This window comes from Corvus kubaryi, unplaced genomic scaffold (assembly GCF_017639235.1).
Source record: "Corvus kubaryi isolate FWS band 111438036 unplaced genomic scaffold, C.kubaryi_AGA036_p1.0 71, whole genome shotgun sequence".
NCBI lineage: Eukaryota > Metazoa > Chordata > Aves > Passeriformes > Corvidae > Corvus > Corvus kubaryi.
In genome coordinates, this window is record NW_024582059.1 from 577,899 (window position 1) to 598,395 (window position 20,497).

At 42.3% G+C, this 20,497-nt stretch overlaps 1 protein-coding gene across 11 annotated transcripts in view; it reads right to left on the reverse strand.

The window, feature by feature from the left end:
• The window catches only part of EMCN (endomucin), a 55,246-nt gene that overhangs the window by 13,870 nt on the left and 20,879 nt on the right, over positions 1-20,497 (reverse strand). For 9 of the 11 annotated variants that reach the window (XR_006019887.1, XR_006019884.1, XR_006019883.1 and 6 more), the window contains exons 5-9: positions 15,223-15,342; positions 8,232-8,264; positions 4,123-4,188; positions 2,546-2,641; positions 844-868 (exon numbers count right to left, since the gene is read on the reverse strand). Coding sequence is in view for 4 of the 11 variants with exons in the window: in XM_042049715.1 (XP_041905649.1) it covers positions 844-868; positions 2,546-2,641; positions 4,123-4,188; positions 8,232-8,264; positions 15,223-15,342 (340 nt within the window). In the remaining 7 variants the exon portion in view is untranslated. The remainder of the gene's footprint in view (positions 1-843; positions 869-2,545; positions 2,642-4,122; positions 4,189-8,231; positions 8,265-15,222; positions 15,343-20,497) is intronic. The other 2 variants (XR_006019885.1, XM_042049717.1) reach the window with 1 other exon arrangement.

Sequence of the window (20,497 nt, forward strand, 5' to 3'; positions counted from 1 at the left end):
TACCTTTCTCTTACAATATGTAATAAATCAAGTTTAATGACTCCAGGCTTAATCTAGGACTTCACAGAGGAGGTACATCTGGGGAAAAGGAGTCATACTTTTTCTGTCAATGCAAGCCCTTTAGACATATTGAATTGCAAAGGACCACTTCAGATGCCCAGGGAGTCAGGGCTACCAAGTAAATCAGCAGCCCAAATGTTGCTTTTGGTCATAGAAGTGGCCACTGCCAAGCTCAATGGCCTTTAGCACATATCTTCTAATGGATCTTTCTCAGTTTCCCTCTCCTCACACTCCTTATGCTGCTACTATTTCAACTGAGCCTATGCAAATGGTCTAGTGGAAACAAGATGGGACAGAGGAACATGATATAATGGGGACCAAAAGAAATGTAAATATAAATATAAATAAATAAATACAAAAATAACCCAGAATAAAAAGGAAACACATTAAAAAGAAGGAAAACATGAACAAAAGAAGGGGGGTGGGAAAAGATGTGGGGGGAGAGGGGAGGGATCAATGGGGGAAAAAGTGGAAAAAAAAAAGAAAAAGACTGGGCCAGTGAGTCCTGTGGCACAGTATAAGCTGTTTATCCATTTCAAAATGACCACTTGCAAAACAGTTGAGAGTCACCACATTTCTACCCATGCTGAAACAGCTGCTTATCATGCATACAGGTCTACAATAACTGCAAGTGCAGCACTTTCAACAGGATATTTCTCTTTGGGGTGGCAACTGATTATTATGTTTGAATAGAGAAAGATGAAAGAAAATCCTATGCAAAATCTGCTACATTTACAAGTGCCCTGTGATAGATCTCCAAGCAATGAAAAGGATCCAACTTACTGTTCAGCGCCATTCTCTTGTCTCTCTGGAAGAAGAAAAACAAGTTAATATCATTTTGACTGCTGGAACTCAAACCCCAAACGTTTAGACATGACTATTGCAGTTGCTGGCACAAGGCTCAGTTGTAATTTTGCAGTATTGCATTAAGTTCATTCACACAATCAATCAGCTTCAATAGTAATTGTTATTTTTCTGGTCATCTATGGAAGCGAACTGATGCTGCTCGTACTGATGCTTCTGGAAACCAGGGAGAATGACAGAGGACTTGCCCAAGAGCACAACAGAAGCACATTTTTCCCTGCAGCTCCCAAATCCCTGGGTAGCTGGCACAGAGGACATGAGCATGCAATGGTTCTTGAGTACACAACAACTGAGCTAAAAGATACGGGCTGAGGGGACTGAGAGAACAAGGGTGTTCCTGAGGCCATACCCCCTGTGGGGTACAGCCTGGCACGACATCCAAGAACAGAGTTTGTCATCCCCATCGATGAGGAACAGGTTTGTCTCCAAAATGAATCATATGCTGAATGTATTTTATGTGCAAGTGTGGGCAGATAGAAGGGGCTGGGGGTTACATCAGAGACACGGCACCAACTCCATGGCACCAAATACGGGGCTTTCCATCCGCAGGGGAAGTGCACTGGATGGGTCTGGGCAAATCCTACAGGAAGCACCACAGATACCTACTCTATCTTCAAAATGAATTTGCTAATACAGTGCCTGATGACATTTGCGCAGAGGGGAGGCTGGTAAGGAAATGTTCTTCATCTCACATCTTTGTCTCTTGACTCTGAATATTCAGTAATTTCCTAAGTAAGGATCATACCTTCCTCTGTTTATCTGGGTCTGTTTTGCCATGTCATTGGCTAAATTGGTTGTGACACACTGTTTGTCTTGGTTTACAGTTTCAATACTCTGTTGTGATTTTGTATTTCCAAGGCTGGGTGATTTCACAGCTCTGCACAGGTCTCCTAACTCACAGCAGCTCACAGGGACAGAAAAACCACAGTCTGGATTCAGATCTGGATTTTCACTTAAGGAGATTTCCACTTACCTGTGGCCTACTTGGGCAGCCCTGGAATATTCATCAAATGGACTCTGATGGAACTATAACCCATTATCTTAAGTGTTTAATGGACAACAGAGAAACAGATACTGACTTTAGCTGCTCTGTCAAAATGACTATTTCTGCAAATACTATTTGCTCAGGGATTTTGTTCCATGCACATTATACTGTAACTGGAAAATTTTACTCATGCGTCATGTGCGTGTGTGTGTGTATGTATCAGGTATATCCCAAAAGAAAACATTGATATTTCTTTGCCTGTATCTAGAAGAAAGATAAAATAAATAAAGGGATTTTGTTGAATATCTTCAAATTTAGTTTTCACTGTCTATTTCTATCTGATTGATTGTGTTAGCACAGGTGTTTGTTAGCTCTTTGTAGCTGCAAAATCATGAACAAAAGGCTTTACAGCATTATATGTTCTCCAAAAATCATTTTTGCTCACTCTGCTCTTCCTACTGATTTTGAAAATGAAGTGTTAGTTTCCCACTTTAGGCAAAGCACTTCAAAATACAAAAGGCTTTCCCACCAGACTGCCACAACAGTGATGGTTAAGGTAATCTAAAAGAGATCTTTTAATAATGAAAAGCACATTGATTTCCCCCCCCTCCCCTGCAGAGAAAGCAAACCAAATACCTGGAGTTTTCTTCTGGCACATCTTGTACAAAGCCACCAGTGAGAAGACAGAGAGGGTAGTGACTATCAGGGTGATGACAATTGGCAAGATAACATCTGCAAAAGAGGGAGAACAATTCTGGCTGCTGCCTCTGGCTTACATTGCCTCTGTGTATAGGCACTAACACACACTAAGGTGAGAGGCACCTCCAGCTCCATTTCACCAAACATTATCCATTTCTCTGGAGCAGGGTAACTTGCTGCTCCTGTTAGTCTTCCTGCAACCACTGAGCCTCAGGCTTGGACTCTCTGGGGAGGGAAGACTGAAGCACCTTCCTTCTCCCACCTTTACTCCTTCCCTGACACTTGTGCTGCCCTGTGGAACTGCTTTCACCCATTTTTCAATAAAAGAACAAAGCATCTGCTCCACTGGGTCTATCATAATTTTGAGGAAAACACTCGTCATTCAACCCCAATGCTGATGGCCTCCAAAGGTTTTGTGAGAAAGTTGTGTTCCAGAAATAAATTTTTTGAACATGCAATTTATTTTTTCCTCTTTAAAAAAAAAAAAAAAAAAAAAAAAAAAGAGTTTTAGCATTGTGCACCCAGGAAGACACCAAGGAATTACATAATTCAGTAACATTCCCCACAGCACTTACAACGAGGGATAGAAAATGCAAGATCTCCTCTTAAAATGAGGACATTTCTTTCCTTTTATTATTTCCCACCATCTGCCATTTCCTGACAGGTGTTTCCCAGCCAAGAAGCAAAAAAAAAAAAAGAATTATGTAATGAAGAAAAGCTTTCCCGGGGAAACATATAAACCCAGCTTCTCCCTTTTTATCTTTTCTCTGGCAGCAACCAGCCACATTCAAACTTATCAGGCACTGTTCCACCTGCTGGCCTAAACCCTGTGTCAGGGGGAGGCTGCATTCAATGGCTCTCGATGCAATTAATATTTAATATTCATATAGATGTGTCTGTGCATCTATGGAACTAGAGGGAGACTGCTTACAGTGGGAAAGCATCAAACATATTTTGCTTAGCCAGTAGGTTGGGTAGGAAAGAGCAAATCTGCAGCAACACTCTTGCCCCAGAGATGCATAATATTAAAATGAAAGATTAAGTAGCATGCATCAGGCAAATATCAAGTGCTTAAAGAGTCTGCAGAAGACTGCCTCCTGGACCTTTCCTCCCATGACGATAGGAATAGTATATGTGTATCATACATTCACAACAACACACTCATATAATATGTACAACATGTATATGAGCAACTTTTTTGTATGTTCCCTTGTGTCTTCTCTCAGAGGGGATGACTCTTTTTCTCTCTTTTTTTCTTTTTTTTTTTTCAATTTTACCACTCTGAATCAATCCTGTGCTGCTCTACAGTGAGAGCGGTGTAAACTTATCAAGCTCTGTTTTTCTTTGAGAGGAGTTTTATAACCAGCATTTAAATGGTTTGTAATAGGGCTTAAGTCCAGTAAGGCTACAAATAAAAATGCCGGTTTAATTTGTCTGCTGTGCCAATCACTCATCAAAAGCAAAAGTGACCAGCTCAAAACTCAAAAGCCATACAGTTAAGTAAGAATACTCACTAGAATAGCGGATATCACTCCCTGTCTGAGTCTGGTTTCCAGAACTGCTTTTAGGATTTCCAGAAGCTAGACATGCAAAAGAAATATTGCCTTTCAGGTAAACATGTATTGCCAGAATTCCCCAAACAACTCCCTCTGAAAAATCACCCTCCCAAAACAACTTCTGTGTCCCCAGTTCTGGAGCTTCAACTTGGTGCTTCACATCTATATTTCTTCTCAATAATACGTGGAAAACTTGACAAGAGGGGTGGAAAAGTTTACCTAGCATGGCCTAGAAGAAACACACACTTTGTATGGGTGCAGATCTCCCTAGGATTGTCTGCTTGTCCACTTACAGGTTGTGAGCTACAAAGTTTTTCACTTTGAGGAGGTTATGGTACTGTTCAACATTGAAAAGAACTTTTAACAAGTAAATAAACATGAAAGAGAGTGAAAATTAGACCTGTCTCCAACAGAAGAAAGACCAAAATATTCACTGCTAATTAAAAAAAAAAAAAAAAAAGTGCTAATAGTAGATGAAGAATTCCGAAGAGGTGCAATATTTGTAGATAGCAAGTTTCTTGAGTGTTGTTATATATGAATGTGCCTGCTCTCTGCCACATTTGGAGAGAGCAATGACTGTTGTGAGCCTCTGGGACATTTTTTAGGGCTGGATTTAAAGGAATACATTTCTACCTTCAGGTGCTAATGTGAATTTGAGTCAGGTATCAACAACACAAAATATTTATTACCTGGCTGCATACAGCCTATGAAAAAACAATGACTAAACTTCCAGAGAGAAAACAGAAACTGCATATATCGGTGTTTCCCTGGGTGTAATGTATAACACATGGGATTGCATTCCATATTGGATGGAGGCTTGAGCAGACAAGTGCTCACTGCCACTGAAGGAGCTGACTGGCTGGACAGATGTGATGCAAGGTCAAGCATTTCCATTGCTTGGTTAAATATCAGAAGTGGCTCTCAAACAAAGGCATCTGGGGAAGGTGATCTCTTGAAAAGGGGTCCTAGCAGAGGTTATAGCTCCATATAAAAGTGGTGAGAACATGGTAACAGCCATTGAGGTTTTGTTACTCAGGTACCTACTCACAACCCACACCTGTAGGATCGCATGGTTTCTCTTCCAAAGAACAGAAGAGGGCTCAAACTGTTGGGTGGAAGCTACGAAATTAGTTAAGTCATTAAAACCAATTTCTTATGGCCATTTTGAGGTCTAGAATACAATTTTGTTCTACTAAGTCTCTGAAAGACATGTCCCTGTTTTTACAGAAACTTTTGTATATACAGTACTTGTAACTTGTCATAGGTTAGCAAGCATAGTCCCGGAAGGGATGTCCTTGCTAAGGGGTCCTTACAGTTTCCTCTGGGAACTGATAGAACCTATCAGCTGGCCAGTTTGAATATGGACAATTCTCTAAGCCACTTAAAGTTGTGACCGCCTCTGTGATCCACACTTAAGAATAGACAAACTCCCCCTCCAAGCTCTCTCTCGTTTCCGGCGCTGGGACAGGTGGCTGCGGGGCCCGAGTGGGGGCCAGCGGGCCTGGCCAGGCCCTGCTCTGACCAGGCCAGGCCGGGCCACGGCCATCCTGGGTCGATGGACCTGTTCCATCTGTGGAACCCTCCCCACTGCTTTGCTGTGGGCAGCTGGAGCGGCTCGGCTCTCCCCCCTCTCCACTTTGATAAGAAACATTCAACATTCCAGCTGCAAAGCTGCAAGGCCAAGGTGAGAGTAACCCTTTTACTGCTGTGAAGAGCTGAAAACCTGAGGGAAGAGAGAGAGGAGATGCTTAAAGCTGAAATTCTGTTGTGAAGCTATGATATATCAGAGTATCCTGTTGTAATTCCATGAAGATATGGGGGGTGGAGTGTTCAACTCGTAAGCAAAAGCACCTGTGCTGAGATAGGCAGATGCTGATGCAGCTGTAATTTCATGAGAAGTTTGGACAGGGGGAGATGAACCAGATGAGGACTTTTTTGCTCCAAATGGGAAAGGAGAAAACCTCAGTTCCTAGAGATGCTCCCAGAGATAGTCCTAACGATGAAGATGAGGAAGACCCTTTGCTCCCAGGGAAGGAGAAGGGCCTCTGTTTTTGTTCCTGAACGGCTCAACCTTAGAATTGTACCCAAAAAACTTCAAGAGTGGACCCTCGAAAGCAGTTGCGGGAAAAGCTGCAAGTCGGGGGAAAGGACTCACACGCAGGCAGAGAGACTCCTCTTCCTAAATGGACTGAACGATATTTGGAAGTGGGCGGCTGTCTCGTTGTGATACTGTTTTCATAGCATGAGCAAGAAGAGACTTCTCTTTCTATATGGACTAAACAAGGTTATTATGGAAGTGGTAAACAGACTGAACATCTTAAGGGTTGTCTTTTTACATTGTCAGTGGGAGAAGGGAGGAAGGTGGGGGGAGGAGGAGAGTTCTGAAGGTGGTATAATTTTTTTTCTTTTTTTCCCTCTTTTAGGTCTGTTAATAAACTTCTTTATATTCTTTCAAGTTTGTTGCCTGCTTTGCATTTCTCCAAATTCTCATCTCACAGCAGATAAACAGTAATGAGTATTTTGGACCAAACCACTACACTAAATTGGTGTTTCCGCCCGGTTACAAACCGAACCCGCGACATAACTCTAATCCATGGAGTTACAGTAACAAATAAGGTTTGTTTTTCCCAACCGTGTAGGAATTCCCCTTCCTTGCAAAACTGATTTTAAACTTATGCCCACTATTAAAAAATGTTTTTGTGGTTGTTTTCTTTCCCCCTTCCCCACTCTTCTACCCTTATTTGTCTGGACACAGTCAGAAACCTCCTGGGGAAAAATTATCACTTACTAAGTGTTTGTGTGGTGCCTAAACAATACAGTCATAACTGAGACATTCTAATGCTATAGTGCAGGAAACAATCATTGCCCAAGACTTTATCTCTGAAAAATGACTGTTTCTTTAAAGTAGAAATTCTCTTTCCCTCGGTGCCTGTTTGCTGAGGGGTGATAATGTAAGGTTGGAAACTGAGCCATCATCAAGTGACTAAAATAATTCCTATGAATTCTTAATTCCATGTGATTGCTTCAGATTTCCCAAGGAAATACTACTGCCTTTTTTTTACCTTATCTATTATACCACATGATATAGAGGGCAAGCAGGCAATTATCACAGCAATGAGTTACCCTGGATACTGACTGGAAATGTCAACAGAAACAAACTGCACTGAAAAACAGGAATATGTATCCCTGCATTTGTGCAGGAGATGTGTGCCTCTCCTCAGGAGAAAAACTGAGGACTGAAATCCACTGCGTTTTTTTCCTGGTTATGTGTTAATTGACCAAGATGTGAGTAATGAAGGAAAGAAAAAAACCATAGGTCAGCATTTTAACTACTTGTGACCATCAATAAGAAACATGACAGCTGAAAAGAAACAGTACTGAACAAAATAGAGTGAGGAACTAAAACCTTAAGCTCATTTCTCCACTTCTTTCATTAAAGTCTCACAAGTCAGCCAATCCTGTCTAGTTTCTCTGGATGTCAAAGGTATTTTCCAGTTATGGAATAATCTGGGATCAGAATAAAAATGAATTGGAGAAATACATCCATCATGGTAACAGGAGCGCCAAGATTCTGCAGGCAGCAGCAGCAAGAACTGCAGAGACCAGTACAGAAGAGGCTGTTTCCTGATAAGCCCAGAGAAAGGAAAATAGGACAATACAGGTTCATTAGCACAGGAAACTTGCCTTACTCTGGGACTTGCTGCTTCTAACTACAGGATGAGGAATGAGAGCCTGGCAAGAACAAGCGCCTTGGTAAACACTCTATTTATATCAGCTTCCCATGGCATCATGTAATATGCCAGGCCTGATTTTTTTTGTGGTCCCACCATGTTTTCTTTCCAGTATCTGCTAGTCCAACATGGTACTCAGCTGAAATCACAGCAAAGTTACTCAATGCTACAAGCTGAACATCACTTTTCTGCTTCTCTGTACTGTGTGTCAGGTTCACTATTCCCCTAGATCCTTCTTGCTCCCTGAACATTTCCTTTCCTCAGACTGTCCCTTTCCCACCCACACCAGCCTTTTTTCATCGGTGTGCATAGAGCAAACCCTTTTATTGCTCTTACTTGTTAAACTTGTTGGAGAGCTCACGGGAAGGCCTGCAATAAAACAGAAGGAATAGTTTTGTTAGTATCTGTTTTAGACATCCAGAGTCTTCACATCATGCAAACTGGCAGGCTCTAGCAACATGCCAACAGCATTCCCAAGCCCAGAAAGTCTGAGCTGTGACATCCCTTATAGATGGGAGCAGAATCCGAAGCCCAGCCTATGCTAGGTTGTTATTCTGCTCAAGGGAAGAAAATCCTGAATTAATTGATACATTCTTAAAGAACTCCTCCTTCCAAAACCAAGTAAGTGCCTGGGAATGAATAGCTGACCTTTAACTGAGAAGTAAGTGTTTTAATAAAAGAAACTAATTGAGACATATCTTCAAGAGTCACAAAAGCCTTTAAAAATAAATCTTTGTTTATTACCTTGGTGTTTTTGGCTAGCAGACTGCCCAGCAGCAGGAGTAAGAGGCACTGGTAATGAGGAAGAAATTGACCTTACAGAGCACTGGGCACGATGCTTACTGTCTCACTACTGTCAGCTTCCCCCAGCTACTTCACAAGTTTTTGGGGCACAACACATATTTTTTGTTAGCATGCTGCTGTTTCTGTGTGTCTAGACTGTAGCAGGCTTGGAAATTAGGGCAGCTGTGAACACCTCCCATTCGTAGGCCAGCTGTGGACAACCATCACTCCCATAAGGACTTTTATTACATTGCATTAAATCTCTTCAAGTCAAAGGGAGACAAGCACCTAACTCCTCTCTGTCTTTGAGAATACCCACCTGTGTGAACTGGCTGCAAAATATTTATCTGCTTGTACAAGACTGACTGTCTTTTGCAAGGGACAAGTGACTGACACTTGGCCTGCCTCTTAAGACCTTTCACACTGGATTACAGGAGCTACCAGGGGAAAAAACACCTCAGGCATTATATATCCTCAGCAGCCACTCATTCTTTTGAGCTATAAATCATAGAATCATTTAGGCTGGAATAGACCTCCAAGATCACAGAGTCCAAATTTTGACCAATCTTCACTTTGACAACTAGACCATGGCACTAAGTGCTACAGCCAGTTGTTTCTTGGACACCTTCAAGGATGGAGACTCCACCACCTTCCACCTATTCCAATGCTTGACAACTTTTTTTAAGAAGAAATTCCTCCTGATATCAAACCTGAACCTCCCCTCATGCAACTTGAGGCCATTTCCTCTTGTCCTGTTCCTGGTTGCCTGGGAGAAGAGACCAACACCCACCAGACTATGCTCTCCTTTCAGGCAGTTGAGGAGAGTGATAAGGTCTCCCCTGAGCCTCCTTTTCACCAGGCTAAACACCCCCAGCTCCCTCAGCTGCTCCTCATAGGAGTTCCCTCCAGACCCTTCCCCCGCTCCATTGCCCCTCTCTGGACATGCTCCAGCACCTCAGTGTCATTCTTGAAGTGAGTGGCACAAAATTGAACACAGGATTTGAGGTGTGGCCTCACCAGTGCTGAGTACAGGGGGAAAATCCCTGCCCTGGTCCTGCTGGCCACATTATTCATGATCCAAGCCAGGATGCCATTGGCCTTCTTGGCCACCTGGGCACACACTGGTTCATGTTCAGACAGCTGCTGACCTGCACCATATCATAGCATTTGGTTACCTTTCTCAAGGCTAGAGAACATTTTAGAAGTTCCCCTCACTGGGTCTCTTCAGTGCTGCCAGAGCATCTGTGGGGGAGTGGTGCCTCTGACCCTGTCCCAAGAGCTCCATGGGAGGATATGACCCACCAGTGTGGCCTCCACGTCCCAGCTGTGCCAGGCTGGGGGATCACAGAGGCAACATCATGAAGGCAGCTGTAACTCCAGGCAAGCATTAAGCCTCTCCCCTGACTGCCCAGGTTGCAGTGCCCCTCTAAACCAGGTTCCCCAGAGTACAAATCCACTCTTACACCCTCACTGCACTTTCTGAGCTATGGACTGATGCTTTGCACAAAGACAGCTCCTACCAGCAGAGCTGTAATGCACATTATTCTATTGCTGTGAATATACTCTTTGAAAACCAGAATGCTGCTCGTTTTCCTTCTCTCTACGCCCAATTAAAACCATGGATCACTTCAGCCACTGGGGTGCAAATAACTGCTTTTGCTAATAGTACATGTGACAAGATTTTAACTGCATTTTAATCACAAACATTCATGAAAAGTATGTTTAGGTTAAAAAGCTAAGTACTTAAAAGTCAGCAGTAAGAGCTCTTCTTGAACATACTAAATATTTGTAATGCTAAGTATCCTGAATATACACAGTTACCTCACCCTGGCTTCCTAGAATGCAGAGGAGACTGTTTTCCTAAGGTTTTTGTCGTCTCATCAATCCATCTGCAAATAGCAATATCACTGTGCTCAAAGAGGATCTCTGTGATAAATCATTAGGCAACATTTGTAGCACGTTTGGGCAACATTACCAACAAAACCAAGCAAAAGCTTTCAGGAAGTTAATAAATCACTTGTCAAAGGAACAACACAGAGTACAGAATGCAGCAGAACACATACCTGGCATTAAGGAAACATCCTAACATGACATGATTGCTGCTTACCAGAATACTGCCTTTCCTTCAGCCTGTAAGACGTGGGATGCCATGATAAAAATACCATGCGATCACACAGGATGTGGTCAAACTAGCAAACTGTAAGGCCCTATGTGTGGATATTCTTGGAGAAAGGCAGAAGACTGTCAGCTCTTACAAATAGGTCACTTCTCGGTGAAGTGACTTTGAACCTCTCTCTCAAGTCTGTGGAACTTTCCTTTGAAAGAACATTATAACATAATTATACATTTTCCCTTGCATTCACTCTTGCAAACAAGGTGAAGCATCTTGGCTCAAAGTAAAACAAATAAATAAATAGAAAAAGCATATGAAGCCCAAGACTGTCACCCAAGTTCACCCCAAAGATTTAAGGCTTGTCAAACCTGAATGCAGGCGACGTAAGGCTCAGCAAACAGGAGGGGCTGTGGGACATGCTTCAGCACCCACAGGCACAACCAAAAGCCTTGCAGCCGTCCTGGCCAGACCTTGCTACTTCAATAAACCTAGACAGCAGAAATTACCCCAGGTAGGAAACATGACAGCATCCCCTGCCCTCTCTTTCTGGGCCTCTGTTATTTTTTAACAACTGCACACATCTACACGCAATAAAACTACCAGCATCTTTCTGAAAGGTATCTCACCCAGGTTTTGCTAGAGCATGAAAAATTAAATCAGAAAATTCTCATGCCTTCCTCTCTCTCCCTGTCTCCAGTATGCAAGCAAGGCACCAATTCACCCTCTGTTCAGAGATTGCTTAATCCTGCCATGCAAACAAAGCTGGGCTCATCGGAGTGATTCAGCAGGTGATTTCAGTTTGCATTTTCTAAATAACCATCCAGTGCCCTTTTTGGGGGGGGCCTCACATGTTGCTGTTCTCCAGAAAGAGAAGGACAGAAGGAAAAGCAGCATTTCACTGGGTAACAATTACTGTAGTTGCTCTAGCTGCCTGTACAGAGCTTGCTATGTCCTTTGGGGCTGCAAGCAAGGTGCTCTGCATAAATAATTTGGGAAGATTTCCAGATCCATCATGAAAAGTGAGGTGTGCAACACTGGCTGTGCAGGTTGCCTCCTTGTGCAGTAAGGAGGACAAGGATAAAAAATTTGGCACCTGACCATGGTTTTATTTGAAATTACCTGCCTGAGTCAGTTCAGCACTGGTGAGAAGCTTGACAGATGGAGAAAGAGACCAAAAACTAAACTCTCCCTATTCTGCTCTCCAACAACTGCTACCTAAGCAGCCTGGATACCCTGCAGTTTGCTACTTCTGTTTTTTGGAGTGCAGCCATATCCAACTGTGTTCACTGGCAAAACAAACGAATAAATTTGGCTGATTACTCAGAGGGGATACCACAGTATAAATCAAAGCAAAATTAAAAACTTGAAAAAGGCTTTCTTGCCCTGACCACACCATAGACCTGTAACAGTGTTAACTGAGGCTTTGCTATGTTTTCCATCTCCCAGAAACATCTATTTTTGTGTCTCTCTCTTTGTGAAGGAGCTGAAGATATGGTGGGTAATTTTTATCTAATATCACTTTCCAGAGTTCCTACAGTTTGTGTACAGAAAGAGTCAAACCCTACTAGTCTTAGTCATAAAAATTTTTCTTAGGGAGATGCCTCCTGTGAATCAAGTGAGTAGGATTTATAATTGGAGGAGTGCAATAAAGATATCAATAGATGAAGCAGGTTGATTCATCTGACAGTTTATTATAATAGATCATTTAATCTTACCGCCCTGCTGAGTGAACTTAAGCTCATACTGCTTTGTGGATTTTTTTTTTTGTTGTTTAGATCATAGAATAAAAAGCCACAATACTTGCAGTTGCTCAGATGTATTTAGACTCTAATCTCCAACTTTTCATTAATTAAACAGAAGGAGAAAATTAAATATTAGCAAGCAATCCTCTGTGGAGGTGGAGAAGGAGTGGGAGGTATATTACACATGACAGCCAAAGTTAAAGAAGTGCCTGTGTCAATGGCACGCATGCAGGTTGCTCTCTTTGCTAAAAACAGTCCTGATTGCCCCCTCTAGCCTGGGTGAGCACTACGCAGCACCTCCTCTGTGGCTGGTGCTTTCAATCTCCTTTAATACAGTAATACCGTTCTCTGATATTCCTACAGCTTCCTACAGCTCTTTCCTCAGCTCCCCCACTCATCTCAGTCGCTCTCCAGCTCTCTGTAGCACTCCTCCCACACCCTGATCTTTTGATATGGATGATTGGAAATTTCTCTGCAAAGTGTGCTTTCTCCTTTTTCTGAATCAAGAAAGGAAACTTTCACCAAAATGGCATTTTTTTAAAAATGGAAAATGGTCTCAAAACTAAACATATTTAGCCAGCTGAATTATTTTGGTTGGGCATACCAAATAGAAATGTTCTGGTTTGGATCCATTTCACATTAATTTGTCTTCCTTTGAGCTCCCACACAGAAGACGTGGCTCAGATAGCATAGCTTGCAAGCTGAAGGTATCTCCCACAGGCTGCAGCCTTGGCACACAGCCTCTACTCTGGTGAACAAAAGGCATCTAGTCCCTATATAAGCCCCTGAATGCAAAATTCTGGAGACCCAGCAATAAATAATCGAATGGCAGGGAGAGAGGTGGCATTTCCTCCAGCCTCAGCACAGGATGAAACAACTGGCTTCACACTTGCATTGCTTTAAAGTTATCAGGGTGCAGCATATGGCTTCCCCTGGGCCTGAGCAATTGCACACAGGAGAAGGGATCTGTTTAGAAGGAGCCAAAATATTTTTTCTTAAAGCCTTTAACACATACAGAGAATAAGGGAGCAAGGGTGGTCTGAGGTGCAACCATTTGGGATAAGCTACCTAACACATCAGGGTGAGAAAGGGGATTTCTTGCATATACAAGCTCCAAGAAAGAAGCAAGGAGCTGGTGCTGTGAGGAGACAGGAAAGGTGATAGCGTGGAAATCCTGCTGTGGGCAGAAGTGATTTTGAAATGGCAGTTTTATGGGAACTCGGAGCACTGGCTATGCCAATGATACCTAGACTGACTTCCCCTGGATAGATAGGTTCTTTCTGGCTCAGCCAGGCAATTATAGTTCTGGCGTCTCGGGTAGTCTCTGAGCTCAAGAAGATTTATTGGTTTTACAGCAGAGTGAGCTGAGTAAGATGATGACTTTTGCAAACAGACCCCAGGAAGGTTGTAAAACTTTCTTGATGAATTTTAAATGTAAAATGTAATTGTACACACAGCATAATAGGTAATTCAGTACACGATACATAGTCAGATATGCATTCAAATTTAATTTTAACCTGGAGAATTTACCTGTGTGAGAGACCTTTTAATTAAAAATGTTGTAATTTACTGTTTTATTGCAGTACACCAATGGTGAGGTTGCCATACTATGCCTGTATTTGCCAAAAGACATGAAACCTAATAGGAAAGCCAAGTAACCACAGGTCACAGTATGTGCACTATGGGGAATGGGCTTATTGAAATAATTGCAAAGAATTCTCTCTGAATCACTGGCCTTGAGTTGACTTTAACTTCCTTAAAATGCTTATAATCTTTTTCCATGCTTCTAAGCATTTCAATGCATACTGAGCATATGATACTGCTCCACTTTCAAATCCAAATCTATCCTTTATGAGAAAAATCACAGTACACACACGTGCTTATCTCCCACAAACACAATCCAGGGGTTGTAAACAGAGTCTTGTATCCCTTGGGGGATGTTAAACAATAATAATAATAGTAGGGATATTCAAACAATGACAGCATCCTTGTTGGATTTACACACATGTAGCTAAGAGTAAGTACTAAATGAAGGCCCAAGAGACCTTAAGAAAACCTGAACAAGTGGTTCTTCAAAACCTAGGAAAGCTAAGCCAGCTAGAAGCATAACAGATGATCATTCATATGACCTGGGATCTGCATTCACCACAGGGTTTCTTAGTGAATACATACACCAAAACACACCCAGAAAAACAATAAAACCAAATTGGAGTTGGGAAGAATTAATATATTTTTGACCTTGCATGTGACCACGTTGTACTTTGAACAACATAATTTAATTGGTAATATGCATTAAATTTCTCTCCAGATTTTTTTAACAACTGCAAAAATTATAGCTATTTTCTCCTTTGTCTCCTCTGCCTTGCAGACGGAGAATTTATCTTAATGACCTCCTCTGACAGTCAATGCTACACAATGACCTCACACAGCATATATGAAGATCACTATTATCACTTGTAATTTATATCCTCCTGTAATGACACCACATATCTCAACTGAATGTTTAGAAGTTCACCCATCACTCAACAGAACTTCAGGGCTAGATGACATGGACATAGTGTACCCTGCATGAATAAGATGTGGTCCTCATTCCAGAACGAAGCACAGCAAAAGAAGAAAAGACTCAAAATTATTTGCATCATTTTAACTGCTTGTATAGAGAGAGAAAGTGTATTTTTTTGAGACTTACCTGAGGTTCCAGAAGCAAAAGTGCTTCCTTCTGTAGAGACTGTAGAAGAAAAAGATCCCATAGTAGATGCAGCATCCAAACTCCCATTTTGTGCCACTTGCATTCCACTTGCTTGTGTAGCTGGAAATTAGAGAGATGTTCAGCTAAGATGCACCTGCATAAGCACTGTCTTAGATCCTGGACCATTCCTCAGACAAACACTCTGACCATCACAGAAAAGACTTAAGGTAAGAAAGCACTACATCTTCTGGTAACTGCCTCTCAAGGAACAAATCATCCCTATGGAATTGTTACCACTGGCATAGCTGAGGCATCTTCAAAGCACATTGTAGCAAGAGAAACAGCCTCATATCTGTGACAGAAGACAACCCTGAGCTCTGAATTGGGAGCCTAGAATAGTTAGACAATCTTGCACCAAGAGCAGCATGAGCAGAAGAGAGAAGCTCAACTTACTGCCCTCCATATTTTCCTTCATTTTAAAAATCAATCAATCAATCAAGCTTCAGTTACAACTATCACATAATGTGACACTGTATAAAGTTGAAGGGATTGCACTTAAGCAAAGAGTTAATTATTTCATTCTGTGCTGTTAACGCCTAGGAAATAACATATCCCTGAATATTAATGTATGAAAAATAAATTGTCTTATTTCTGCTCTCAATCAGTCAACAGGAGATCAAGGCTATTGTGTCACAAGATTTACAGCCTAAGGTGAGGCCAAGCAACAGTGCAAGGCATAACCTGAGCCCATGGAACTGAAGGTCACTGAATGACGAGAAATAATTTAAAATATTCCAGCATTGCCCATAATTCCTACGTCTATACTCAAACCTCAGAATAACAACAGGCAAGACAGCGCCTACTGAATAAAACATAGAGGTGCCCAAGAGTAACCTTATACTTCCTGTCTGATATAAATCAGAGAGGCAACTGAGCTGTAAACTATTTTCAGTGCCTCTTCATATGAATTTTAAACACTGAAACTAAAACAACTCTAAGACATGTTTTAGTCAGCGAGCAACATCACACACATACAATATATAAATCTTGAGGAATGCTTCATCACACAATTTATCTAGAAACTGATTACCAGTTTGGCCCCTTGAAGAACCCAAAGCTCCCTATTCTGCCACCACACACCTTTAACTTGGTCCTTCCCTTCCCCTCTTGTTCATTAGATGCAGTACCTTAGAAAGGCAAGCTTCAATTTCCAGTAAGCTAAGAAAGAGTGAGTTAGAGCTGCTGGAGTCAGGGGATTCATATAACTTTGGAAACTGAGAGAAGCTGGGCAGCCAGGGATGGTGTCTTTCAAGGCTGAGGCATGAAAATTATGCAAAACAAGCTTAAGTGCCTAAAACTTTCAGTGGGATTCTAGTGATGAGAAGCAGAATTTCATGTCAGCTTCCTTCAGAAACTTCAGCATTGTACCCCTTCAACATGCAAGTCTAACCTGCAGTAGAGATGAGTATAAAAAGCCCCTGTACCTCATTTTTTACTATAGTATAGTGCAAGGATCTGAGAATGTTAACAATTTCTACATTCTCTTCATGGAAGCTTTGAATGAATCTTGAAAAGCAAACTTGTTCCACATTTGAGTCTTATTGTCGTGGCTTCAGACTCAAATTTTATATGTCAAATTTTAATCTGAGATCAATTTTTTAAAAAGGAAAGAAACCTGAGGTACCTACCTCTCCCTACAAAATGCACAGGCTTGTAGCAGTAACAGCAGCCATCTTGTGGCTCCCTTGTCATAGGTCAGTAAAGGATTGCATGGGAAAATGAAAAGTAAGTTGGAATAACAGTAGGCCTTCATGTGCAGAGACACTCAAACACAAATATGCTTTGTGAACACTGCAAAACAATCAGGTGTGTGGGAGAGAGGAGGAGGGAGGCAGCCGGTTCCCCTGAAACCCCCCAGAGGGCTGTTTTCCCATGGGGATCACTCATTCCACGCATCTTATCAGTCCTGGCAGCAACCCAGCCTCGGGTGCTCCTCTTGTGTTTAGGAGCTGTGAGAACAGATTGTTCTCAGGAACACGGGCTGTGCACTGGATATGCCTTGGCAGGGGATCGGGAGGGGAGGGATGATGGCATTTCCATTTTATTTTTTTAAAAATTTTAATTGGGTGAGATTCTTCCAGTGACCCAGGTAGCACCGGGTATGAACGAAGTATGACTTACACCTTTACCTAGGGCTTGGCATGAAGCTTATTGCATTTATTTTGTCAGACTGCAGAACAGGCTGAGTGCTCCCTGTGAAGGGGTGAAGTAGATGTGCTACAGGGCAAAAATCCGTGTGCCAGTTTTCACCACTTCCAAGACGAAAAACGCAACCTGGTGGGTACGGTTCCCTTAATTCCACTGCAAAATTAAATCCTAGCAACCAAATTCTCTGCTGACTCGTGGCTTTGAAGCAGCTTTTAAGCAGCAACCAAGCCTCATGCCTGATGCACAGCACAGGCTCTACCACCAACACATTTAGCAGATGAGACAGCTTCTGCACCAAAAGCCTGTGGGAACAGAAGCATCTACACCCAGCCACTGCTCATGTACGGAATGCTGCTAGAGATCTGCCTGCCTGGTAAATCCCGTAACTCATCTCTGTGCGAGCTTTAATTTGATCTCGGCGGCAGGAGACAGCACAAGCCCTCGCTGCGGTGGCCGCGCTCCACGCGGGAGCAGGCGGTGGGCTCTGCGCCGTGACTCAGTGCTGTCGGCCCCGCTGACACATCGCTGCAGGCATTCGTGCGCCTCGCCTCAGCCAGCTGCAGCGGAGATTCCTGCCTGCTGCCAGGGGGAGGCCTGGCCTTGCAGAAGAGCAGCACAGCACAGAAGGGTGGCTGCAGCTGCTGCTGCTGCAAAAGCGCCCGCATCATCGGTTAATGGGTTTGTTGTCAACAGCTGATTATGAATAAAAATGGTAAAGCAGTATAGAGTGTAAAATAGCTGTCCACATGGGAATGATTGCTGCAGCAGCAATCTCTGGTGGTGATGCAGCTCTCCCTGCTGATACTTTGATAAGATAAATGACAGTGTGTTAACACGTATTTGGAAAAGGGATAATCAACAACAGGGAACCTGAAGCTGCTCTGCAAAGCTGCTGTCTGAGCTTCAGGAATTTCCTTGCTCTCTGTGCTCTGAAAACACTTCATTCCCTTTAACCTGCTGAAATTCGACACATATCCTCACTTGATCTTAGCATGGTTTTCTACTTAACCTATGCATAATCCACATATATTATGGCATTTCCCTACAGTACTTTAAATTTTCTTTATGGTAAGCTGTTACCTAACTAGCTTTGACATTGTAAGATGCTTCAAGTAACCCACAAATACTCTGCGTATATTCTGTGCACTGCAAAGAATATAGACATCTGTATTGTATGTGTTGATACCATTCTTGACCAATTAATCAACCAAGAAAAGACTTTTAAGGGGCAAAACGAACTCCACCCAAACCACGTTAAAACACCAGCACAAAAGCTTTGTTAGATGGAAGACTAAAGCTTTTCCCTTGAGCTCGTATTTTTAGCATTAACACACATACACATTGCCCCCATAAGCCTGAAAAGCCACTTGCATTAATGACCGCACAAAAGCTTTGAAAAATCCCGTTGTATTAATCCCAATGACATTTTTGCCCATTCAGAGGAATGGAAATTGGCTAGGGAGGTAACCAAACAGATCTCAGTTTTAATGTTTACATCCATAGTTGATTGCATTTGCTGTCTGCAGCTTTATATTTTCTGGTAAGCAAAACCCCAAAGTATTTTAAAATACGTATTTTAAAACTTGTCACTGCATAAATGTCTCAGCAGCCAACTATACTCAGTGTTTACCTATAGTATGAGTTAACAACCTGAGGAAAATTGAGCAATACCTGTTAGCATAATGCTTTTCTGGTAGCGTTCCTGAAGTAAAACTTCCTTTTCAATTACCAGTAGTTTGATTAAAAAAAAAAAAAAAAATTAAATCCTCCACTGTTTCCCTTTGTCACTATTTAATAGTTAATATACCATTGCACCATAATGTATCATTATCCAGAAGAGTGGGATGACATCACTCAGAAACACAACAGTCAAAAATCCACTCTTATTTGTCAATTAACATCTTGAGTACTGATCTTATATAAGATGCTTGCTCCGTATCCAAGGGAGGAACAACAGAATTTTTTGTTGCATTTCATTTCTTATTCCCTTTGATAACTTCAAGTGTCCCAGGATACGAAATCCTGATTGCAGATGCAATTTTCTGTGGTGTGACACCATATAAACTCTTGTTTTAAGGGCCTGAACCACACGCGTGAGGTCACTGACTAATGCGAACTCTTGGATTTGACACCTTATCTTGATAAAAAAGAAGGCTAAGGAGATCAGTCTAATGTTGGCTTCTAATACAATAAACAGGGCAGAAAGGCAAGAAGGAGAGATTGTACTTGTGGCCTGCAGAGGAAAAGAACACTGAAGTCTTAAAAAAAAATGAAGGACAAAGATGTTTGCATGATTTCAGTGTATGGAGCACCGGGGGCTTTTCCTGGATCTATAATAAAAGGAGACAGCAGCCACAGAAATTGCAGCAGAGACAGGAAGCCCTGTCAAATCTTAGTTGTGTGAATGCAATCACTTGCTGAAGCTTTTAGCAGGGATTGAAGCAGAGAAAGGGATGACTTCCATTACAAAACAACAGAGGTGCCTGCTTTCTACTAAAAATCAGATGTAGCAAAAGTAAATTTTGAAGTGTCATAAAGGCACCACCAATTTCTGCCTCAGTTTCATACAGCCAGTGCAAAAAAGGGGAGAAATGAGTGCTAGTGAAAAAGAAAAAGAGAGCAGCCAACTTTCCTCTCCTGTCCATTTTGAGAGCAGGAGTTCTGCTGTGCCTGTGCTGGCTTCAGGGAGTGCTGCTCCCCCAGCCCGGTGCTGCTGCCGGGGATGCCGGCAGGGGCTGGGAGGATGCAGGGAAGCCAGGGACACCCTGTTGTGCCCATGCAGGGGGTGGAAACGCAAGGATGGCTGTAGCCTGCAGCCCGATGGTGGCTGAGGGGTCTGAGGGTTTTCTGCAAGGCCAGTCACACACACACAGCCCCTGTGCCACGCCCTGTCCCAACACCAACACCTTGTGCCCCATCCCACTCCTTCGTGCTGAAGCCAAGGCTATGATTTTCTTGAAATGTAGACCAGAATTTAGTCTTAAAAACCCACTAAAATTTGTTTTCACATACAGATATTTCCAAGGACTACTTTTGCATTAAAAGATGATACACATTGTTTTAACTT